The following is a 9,475-nucleotide window of genomic DNA, read 5'->3' on the forward strand; positions in this document are numbered from 1 at the left end:
TATTCCATGTTTATAGTTTAATTTGATTCCATAAACATACTCGTTAATGAGTGGTTTCTAATAAAAGGAATTTCAAATAAAAACATTTGATTCATTATAGTTAAATAAATAATTAACATTCTCTTTATTATTTTATCCTTTAAATGAATCTTTAACGTTTAATCAAAGGTTAAACGTAGTGATCAAACCTCATTAATTATTCATGATCCCGGTGATTGACAGTCTTTCGGCTAATGACATGGTTACATCACATCGCCTCCGCCTACCACTGGACCAATCAGAGAGCAACTTTCCGGTGTTTCTCTTTAGGCCCCGCCTCTCATCTGACAGCCGCACACAGAAGTTACACCGGAAACACAAATCTAGACCTTCAAAATAAAAACACTACAGTTGATCGGTTGTTTGAAACCTTGTGATTTTCTCGTCTCATTTATGAAGAAGGACTCGATGTTAAACGTGTTTCATTTTCTGTTCAGATAATTATTGTTTTTACCATCTGTCCATAGAAAGAAGCATTATGTTTACTAGTAGGTGTTTTATTTTGAAAAAAAAAGACGCCGGAAGCCAGCCAGCCTCTATGGTCGGTGTAACGGCAGCTCTCCTCTCGGTACCGTCTACCGTCTCCGTCTTGGTTTGTGTTTCCCTCCCGAAAGCGGTCCTTTCCCGGATCCATCATGGCGGCCGCGGTCCGGCTGATTCCCGCCGTCACGTTGGCGTTGCTGTCCCGTTTTCCCGCCGCAGTGTCCTCGCGCAGAAACGTGCTCGAGCTCGGGGACGCGGACTTCGACTACTTGGCAACGGAGCATGAGACCATGCTCGTGAAATTCTACGCTCCATGGTAACGGAGCGTCGTTAGCTTAGCATAGCTAGCTACGAGTGTTGCTGGTGTTGGGTTGTTCCTGAGGGAGGAGATGATAGCTGACCTCACCCCTCCTCCATCCCTCCATCTATCTGACCTCACCCCTCCTCCATCCCTCCATCTATCTGACCTCACCCCTCCTCCATCCCTCCATCTAGCTGACCTCACCCCTCCTCCATCTAGCTGACCTCACCCCTCCTCCATCCCTCCATCTATCTGACCTCACCCCTCCTCCATCCCTCCATCTATCTGACCTCACCCCTCCTCCATCTAGCTGACCTCACCCCTCCTCCATCCCTCCATCTATCTGACCTCCTCCATCCCTCCATCTATCTGACCTCACCCCTCCTCCATCTAGCTGACCTCAGCCCTCCTCCACCCCTCCATCTATCTGACCTCCTCCATCCCTCCATCTAGCTGACCTCACCCCTCCTCCATCCCTCCATCTATCTGACCTCACCCCTCCTCCATCTATCTGACCTCACCCCTCCTCCATCTATCTGACCTCAGCCCTCCTCCATCCCTCCATCTAGCTGACCTCACCCCTCCTCCATCCCTCCTTCCCTCCATCCCTCCATCTAGCTGACCTCACCCCTCCTCCATCCCTCCTTCCCTCCATCCCTCCATCTATCTGACCTCACCCCTCCTCCATCCCTCCATCTAGCTGACCTCACCCCTCCTCCATCCCTCCATCTAGCTGACCTCACCCCTCCTCCATCCCTCCATCTAGCTGACCTCACCCCTCCTCCACCCCTCCATCTATCTGACCTCACCCCTCCTCCATCCCTCCATCTAGCTGACCTCACCCCTCCTCCACCCCTCCATCTATCTGACCTCACCCCTCCTCCATCCCTCCATCTATCTGACCTCACCCCTCCTCCATCCCTCCTTCCCTCCATCCCTCCATCTATCTGACCTCACCCCTCCTCCATCCCTCCATCTAGCTGACCTCACCCCTCCCTCCATCCCTCCTTCCCTCCATCCCTCCATCTATCTGACCTCACCCCTCCTTCATCTATCTGACCTCACCCTCTTCCATCCCTCCATCCCTCCTTCCCTCCATCCTCCATCTATCTGACCTCACCCCTCCTCCATCCCTCCTTCCCTCCATCCCTCCATCTATCTGACCTCACCCCTCCTCCATCCCTCCATCTATCTGACCTCACCCCTCCTCCATCCCTCCATCTATCTGACCTCACCCCTCCTCCATCCCTCCTTCCCTCCATCCCTCCATCTATCTGACCTCACCCCTCCTCCATCCCTCCATCTATCTGACCTCACCCCTCCTCCACCCCTCCTCCATCCCTCCATCTATCTGACCTCACCCCTCCTCCATCCCTCCTTCCCTCCATCCCTCCATCTATCTGACCTCACCCCTCCTCCATCCCTCCTTCCCTCCATCCCTCCATCTATCTGACCTCACCCCTCCTCCATCCCTCCATCTATCTGACCTCACCCCTCCTCCATCCCTCCATCTATCTGACCTCACCCCTCCTCCATCCCTCCTTCCCTCCATCCCTCCATCTATCTGACCTCACCCCTCCTCCATCCCTCCATCTATCTGACCTCACCCCTCCTCCATCCCTCCTTCCCTCCATCCCTCCATCTATCTGACCTCACCCCTCCTCCATCCCTCCTTCCCTCCATCCCTCCATCTATCTGACCTCACCCCTCCTCCATCCCTCCATCTATCTGACCTCACCTCTCCTCCACCCCTCCATCTATCTGACCTCACCCCTCCTCCATCCCTCCATCTATCTGACCTCACCCCTCCTCCATCCTTCCACCCTTCTTCTCTTGTTGATATTCTTCTTCTCTTCCTTCATCCCTCCTTTCTTCAGGTGTGGTCATTGTAAAAAATTATCTCCAGAGTTTGAGAAAGCAGCGACTCGACTGAAAGGCAGCGTCCAGTTAGCAAAGGTACCTTCATCATCATCATCATCATCATCATCATCATCATCATCATCGCTTTTAGTATAGACACAACAATCAGCCATCTGTCTCACCTGTATCCTCACCTGTCTGTCTCACCTGTCTGTCTCACCTGTGGGTCAGGTAGACTGTACGGCCCACTCAGAGACCTGTGCTCGTTTTGGGGTCTCTGGTTATCCCACTCTGAAGATCTTCAGGTACGGCAGAGACTCCGCCCCCTACGACGGACCTCGCACTGCAGGTAAAAATATGAAGGTTAAACACCTGAGTGTTACCTGAGTGTGACCTGAGTGTGACCTGTGTGTTACCTGAGTGTGACCTGTGTGTTACCTGAGTGTGACCTGTGTGTTACCTGAGTGTTACCTGAGTGTTACCTGAGTGTGACCTGAGTGTGACCTGTGTGTTACCTGAGTGTGACCTGTGTGTTACCTGAGTGTGACCTGTGTGTTACCTGAGTGTTACCTGAGTGTTACCTGAGTGTGACCTGAGTGTTACCTGAGTGTTACCTGAGTGTGACCTGAGTGTGACCTGTGTGTTACCTGAGTGTGACCTGTGACCTGTGTGTTACCTGAGTGTGACCTGTGTGTTACCTGAGTGTTACCTGAGTGTTACCTGAGTGTTACCTGAGTGTGACCTGTGTGTTACCTGAGTGTGACCTGTGTGTTACCTGAGTGTTACCTGAGTGTGACCTGAGTGTGACCTGTGTGTTACCTGAGTGTGACCTGTGTGTTACCTGAGTGTGACCTGTGTGTTACCTGAGTGTTACCTGAGTGTGACCTGAGTGTTACCTGAGTGTTACCTGAGTGTGACCTGAGTGTGACCTGTGTGTTACCTGAGTGTGACCTGTGACCTGTGTGTTACCTGAGTGTGACCTGTGTGTTACCTGAGTGTTACCTGAGTGTGACCTGAGTGTGACCTGAGTGTGACCTGAGTGTGACCTGTGTGTTACCTGTGTGTTACCTGAGTGTGACCTGAGTGTCTTTACCTTAGTGTCTTTACCTGAGTGTTACCTGTGTGTGTTCAGAGGGGATCTATCAGTACATGAAGAAGCAGACGGGTCCAGACTCAGTTTACCTGAAGACCAAAGACGACCTTCAGACCTTCATCAACCACTACGATGCCAGTATCGTTGGTACGTCTCTGATGTCATGTGACTTCGTTGTCCTCTTCTTCCTGGTCACCTGACCCTGATGCTCCTGTGTCTCAGGTGTGTTCTCAGGTGATGACAGCCCTCGTCTGGCTGAGTTCCTGAAGGCTGCAGGTCTGCTGAGAGAACAGTTCAGATTCGCTCACATCACGGATCTGAAGCTGGCCGAGGACCACGGCGTCCAGTCCGAGTACGTACGAGACACGTTAGAGACACATCAGAGACATGAGACCCGTTAGAGACACATCAGAGACATGAGACCCGTTAGAGACACATCAGAGACATGAGACACGTTAGAGACACATCAGAGACATGAGACACGTTAGAGACATGTGACATGTTTGAAACGAGTTAGAGACGGGTTTACGAATGTTTCTGTTTTTAGTTTATCTTTAATTGACAGAGAATTACTGGTGTGTGTGTGTGTGTGTGTGTCAGGAGTGTGTTGTTGTTCAGACCTCCCAGATTGGCCAACACGTTCGAGGACAACATCGTTGTCTTCAGAGACTATTTGACCATCGGTTCCCTGAGACGCTTCATCAGAGACAATATGTGAGACTCTTTCACTTCACTGACCACGACACCATCTGGTGGACGTCACAGGAACTGCACCATCATGCTTTTCTGTCTGTTCACCTGTTCACCTGTTCACCTGTCTGTAGCTATGGTCTGTGTCCTCACATGACCTTGGAGAACAGAGATCGACTGAGAGTTCGTGACCTCCTGACGGCGTACTACGACCTGGACTATCACCACAATGTCAGAGGGTCCAACTACTGGAGGAACAGGTAACACTCAGGTAACACTCAGGTAACACTCAGGTAAAGACACTCAGGTGAAGACACTCAGGTGAAGACACTCAGGTAAAGACACTCAGGTGAAGACACTCAGGTAACACACATGCAGTGAACAGGCAAACGAACACAGGTGTTACCTGTAGCAGACTGTGTGTGGACAGGTGTGATTAAGCCCCTCCCTTTTGTTTCCTGTTGCCAGGGTGATGAAGGTGGCGTCTAAATATGCTGGGCGGGGCTTGACATTCTCAGTAGCCAATAAAAAGGACTTCCTGTTGGAGCTGGAGGAAGACTTCGGTCTGGGAACATCTGACGGCGGCGAGCTGCCTTTTGTTACGATCCGGACCAGACTGGGCCACAAGTACACCATGAGGGAGGAGTTCACGTAGGTGACCTCACACAGGGAGAGCCAATCAGGTCGCAGTGTCACAGATGCTGTGAGTAATCAGATTACTGTGTGTTTCAGGAGGGACGGTCAGTCTCTGGAGAGGTTCCTGGACGATTACTTAGCTGGTCGACTCAAACGCTACATCAAGTCAGAACCGGTACCTGAGAGGAACACGGCAGCCGTCAAGGTGAGACCAACGGTTATTGATTATTGACAGGTAGAGGGCAATTAAACACCCTGGTGACCTCTGACCTCTGACCTGTGCAGGTGGTTGTGGCCGAGTCGTTTGACGAGGTGGTGAACGATCCAGACAGAGACGTTCTGATCCAGTTCTACTCTCCGTCCTGTCCACACTGTAAGAAGCTGGAGCCAGTGTTCAGAGAGCTGGCGGACACGGTGAGACACGCTCTAATGTCCTCTAAGGTCCTCTAACGTCCTCTAACGTCCCGTAAGGTCCCGTAAGGTCCTCTAACGTCCTCTAACGTCCTCTCATGTCTTCTAATGTCCTCTAACGTCTGTGTTTGAATTCAATCTGACTCTGTCTTCTCCGCTCGCCCTCAGCTCAGCTCCAACCCCAACATCCTCATCGCCAAGATGAACGCCGTTGATAACGACGTCCCGCTGGGCTACGACGTCCAAGGGTGAGGACGAGGTTTAATGAGGCAGACGTCTCCCATCGACTCTTTGTCTCATGTCTCTGTCTCTGCAGGTTTCCCACCATCTACCTCGCCCCAGCAGGCAAGAAGGACCAGCCAATAAGATACGAGGTAACCACCAGCTGAACCGGTCACATGACACATGGCGGTCACATGACGCCTGGCGGTGATGGTCACATGACGCCTGGCGGTGATGGTCACATGACGTCTCTGTGTTTTCAGGGCGGTCGAGAGCTCCGAGACTTCCTGAACTTCCTGAAGCGAGAGGCGAGTCACAGTATGCGGCTCGGCGGCTCCAAGGACGAACTCTGACATCTTCATCCAATCAAGACTGGCTTTTGGAGACATCCTGCCGGTCTCCATGACAACAGACGTGTGGGGGGGGGGGGCTTGTTGACAGACCTGGAGACAGGAAGTGATGATGAACAGCTACTGATGTTTCTACTGAATAAACAGATTTATTTATTGATTCAGTGTTTTTATTGATTATTATTTATTTATTGAGTTTTTTATTATTTAACGATTAAAACAACGTTTCAAGAACAATAAAAAGACAAGTCAAATAAGTCAAACATCAACAGAAGGACCGTTGAAAGATGTTTTCTTCATTTAGTTTCTGTTCGTTCTAAATATTTATTTTTTAATAAACACTACAGATGTTAATTATCTTTATTTGTTGTCAGTATTTCAGTGAGTGTGAAGTTACTGTGTCTTACCCCTGAGCCTGTTCACACCAGACCTCATTCACATTTAAATCAGTTTAATGTCAGAAACTTCACTGAGTTGTTGCTTCATCAGATAAATGACAGAGTTCTCTGCTGATGTCTGCTGGTCAGTAGAACATACTCAGCTCTACTGTCTCTCCTGTCTCTCCTGTCTCTGCTTAGGACAGCAGAGAGTTGCTTTTACCAATATCAAAGAGCTGGCTCTTAAATCGTTAAAAATCTAAATGGACTGTGGTTAGTTTTCTCCATAAAAGGCTGCTCGTCTTGAGGACTTCACTTCATTCACTCTATTGGTGGGTTGGCCTGTCAGTCATATTAATGCTCTAAGCTGATTGGTTAACGCCGTGGTGGTTTCCCGCCCCTGCGAATTGATCCCTCCTTCCCCTCGTGCCTCCCAGAACCTTCCAGTCGTCTGTTTACCGGCTCCGTTGTCAAGATGATCGGCCAGCAGGTCCTAGTCCTTAGTAAGTACCGGACATTATTTACGGAGAATCTTCCCTCGAGCTCTTTTCAGCCGGAGGCCGCAGCTCCGTCCAGTTTGGAGCTGTTTTCCGTCAGAGCGGCCCGGCTGCGACACAAAGCGCAGAGCTAATTGAGCTAGCTGTTAGCATTAGCCAGTAGAGCCTCCATCCGGCCGCTGTTAGCATCCTTAGCTGCTACCGCATGTTAGCATCAGACAGTTAGCTAGCGGCTCCACCCAGCCGCAGCTACTGTCCTCATGCGTTACTCAGCATGAGGCTGTTAGGATGCTAGGGCTAGCTACGTTAGCATGCTAACAGGCTAACAATGACTACAGGCTATGAATCAGTAAAGGTGACGCTTTTATTTCTGGTAGTTGCTCGTAATGTTCGCTAGAAGCTTAATGAGACTGAAGGAGCACTGGTCGATAATGATCAGGCTTCAGGTTAAAAGCTGCTGTTTATTAGATGATGAATATTATCAGTATCAGTTGTTCTCTTCTCTGTTCATTAATAAACAGCTGAGAGTCATATTTCCCTTTAAATTTCATTTATGATTGATCTGATGAATATGTGATACTGTATTGATTATGACCAGACTCTGTGTTACAGCTGATCATCAATAATCATCTGTGTGACTGATTAATGTGTTTCAAAATAAAAGCCTGACTTCCTGTTTGTCCTCAGACCAGAACATGAAGAGAGAGTCGGGTCGGAAAGTCCAGACCGGGAACATCAATGCCGCCAAGGTCAGAGAAACCCCACCTGTTGTCATAGCAACGGCAGTCCAAACAGACTGAAAACAAACCTATAATAACCTGTAGTCATGACGATGCGTTGTCTCTGCTCTGGTTGTCCAGCTGTCTGTCTGTCGTTGCCATAGTGATCTGATCTGCTGGCTCCGCCTCTAACGTCTGTGTTTTGTTTCAGACCATCGCTGATGTCATCAGGACCTGCCTCGGCCCGCGGGCCATGATGAAGGTGAGGCTGCCTCCACACACTAGTGACACGCGACACGTAACCATAGCAACACGCCAGTAACACGTGTGTTTGTGTGTAGATGCTGCTGGACCCCATGGGAGGCATCGTGATGACCAACGATGGAAACGCCATCCTCAGAGAGGTGACTCCTGTCGTACACGTGTCTGGTGTTCATACATGACTCCTCCCCCTCGCTGTCACTAACCTCCTGGTCTCCATGACGACAGATTCAGGTGCAGCATCCTGCGGCCAAGTCAATGATCGAGATCAGCCGCACGCAGGACGAGGAGGTCGGAGACGGGACCACGTCAGTCATCATCCTGGGTGAGGAGGTGTCCCATGACCCAAGACCTGTCTGTGTCTCTGTCAGCTGATCTGACACCTGTCTGTGTCTCTATCAGCTGATCTCTCACCTGTCTGTCTCTCTGTCAGCTGATCTCTCACCTGTCTGTCTCTCTGTCAGCTGATCTGACACCTGTCTGTCTCTCTGTCAGCTGATCTCTCACCTGTCTGTCTCTCTGTCAGCTGATCTCTCACCTGTCTGTCTTTCTGTCAGCTGATCTGACACCTGTCTGTCTCTCTGTCTATCAGCTGATCTCTCACCTGTCTGTCTCTCTGTCTATCAGCTGATCTCTCACCTGTCTGTCTCTCTGTCAGCTGATCTCTCACCTGTCTGTCTTTCTGTCAGCTGATCTGACACCTGTCTGTCTCTCTGTCTATCAGCTGATCTCTCACCTGTCTGTCTCTCTGTCAGCTGATCTCTCACCTGTCTGTCTTTCTGTCAGCTGATCTGACACCTGTCTGTCTCTCTGTCTATCAGCTGATCTCTCACCTGTCTGTCTCTCTGTCTATCAGCTGATCTCTCACCTGTCTGTCTCTCTGTCTATCAGCTGATCTCTCACCTGTCTGTCTCTCTGTCAGCTGATCTCTCACCTGTCTGTCTCTCTGTCAGCTGATCTCTCACCTGTCTGTCTATCAGCTGATCTCACACCTGTCTGTCTCTGTCAGCTGATCTCTCACCTGTCTGTCTCTCTGTCTATCAGCTGGAGAGATGCTGTCTGTGGCTGAGCAGTTCCTGGAGCAGCAGATGCATCCCACAGTGATCATCAGCGCCTACAGACAGGCCCTGGAGGACATGTTGGACGCTCTGAAGGACATCAGGTCAGTGTGTCTTTGTGTGAGGCTGGTTTAGAACAGGGACATGTAGTGAGACGTCTCACGGATGGTTGTCCTGCAGCACCCCCGTGGACACGTCGGACCGCTCCATGATGCTGAAGATCGTCCACTCTGCCATCAACACCAAGGCCCTGAGCCGCTGGTCTGAGCTGGCCTGCAGCATCGCTCTGGACGCCGTCCGCACGGTGGAGCTGGAAGAGAACGGACGCAAGGAGATCGACATCAAGAAGTACGCCAAGGTGGAGAAGGTACGACTCCGTCAGCCTGGACCGGGTGGGTCAGCCGGGGCCTGGGCCGGGTCAGCCTGGACCGGGTGGGTCAGCCGGGGCCTGGGCCGGGTCAGCCTGGGCCGGGTCAGC

The 9,475-nt window shown here is 50.8% G+C and overlaps 2 protein-coding genes across 4 annotated transcripts in view; both read left to right on the top strand.

The window, feature by feature from the left end:
• Positions 1 to 637: 637 nt before the first annotated feature.
• On the top strand, positions 638 to 6,236 carry pdia8 (protein disulfide isomerase family A, member 8). Of its 3 annotated transcripts, none has more exons than XM_084563688.1 (13): positions 638 to 838; positions 2,701 to 2,779; positions 2,915 to 3,032; positions 3,816 to 3,923; positions 3,999 to 4,128; positions 4,377 to 4,490; positions 4,601 to 4,726; positions 4,935 to 5,117; positions 5,199 to 5,307; positions 5,388 to 5,516; positions 5,682 to 5,761; positions 5,830 to 5,887; positions 5,999 to 6,236. In XM_084563688.1, exons 1-13 carry the CDS (start codon positions 675 to 677, stop codon positions 6,086 to 6,088), a joined length of 1,488 nt encoding a protein of 495 aa, XP_084419814.1. In that variant the 5' UTR covers positions 638 to 674; the 3' UTR covers positions 6,089 to 6,236. The 3 variants fall into 3 exon arrangements, with proteins under 3 accessions (XP_084419814.1, XP_084419815.1, XP_084419816.1); XM_084563689.1 differs by having other exon boundaries at positions 4,395 to 4,490; XM_084563690.1 differs by lacking the exon at positions 4,377 to 4,490.
• Positions 6,237 to 6,866: 630 nt separating this feature from the next.
• The window catches only part of cct3 (chaperonin containing TCP1, subunit 3 (gamma)), an 8,807-nt gene continuing 6,198 nt past the window's right edge, over positions 6,867 to 9,475 (top strand). The window contains 7 exon segments of the mRNA XM_084563686.1: positions 6,867 to 6,965; positions 7,647 to 7,708; positions 7,890 to 7,940; positions 8,020 to 8,082; positions 8,168 to 8,264; positions 8,984 to 9,101; positions 9,178 to 9,364. Of these exon segments, the coding sequence (XP_084419812.1) occupies positions 6,938 to 6,965; positions 7,647 to 7,708; positions 7,890 to 7,940; positions 8,020 to 8,082; positions 8,168 to 8,264; positions 8,984 to 9,101; positions 9,178 to 9,364 (606 nt within the window). The 5' untranslated portion in view covers positions 6,867 to 6,937.

The sequence above is a fragment of the Chelon labrosus genome, assembly GCF_963514085.1.
Source record: "Chelon labrosus genome assembly, chromosome: 16".
Lineage (NCBI taxonomy): Eukaryota > Metazoa > Chordata > Actinopteri > Mugiliformes > Mugilidae > Chelon > Chelon labrosus.

What these genes read in the sequence shown, in the direction of transcription:
- pdia8 (XM_084563688.1), top strand. Translation starts at nt 675, where the DNA reads ATGGCGGCCGCGGTCCGGCTGATTCCCGCCGTCACGTTGGCGTTGCTG. An exon ending in GACCACGGCGTCCAGTCCGA is followed by an intron (nt 4,129 to 4,376) that starts GTACGTACGAGA and finishes TGTGTGTGTCAG; the next exon opens with GAGTGTGTTGTTGTTCAGAC. An exon ending in GGAACACGGCAGCCGTCAAG is followed by an intron (nt 5,308 to 5,387) that starts GTGAGACCAACG and finishes TGACCTGTGCAG; the next exon opens with GTGGTTGTGGCCGAGTCGTT.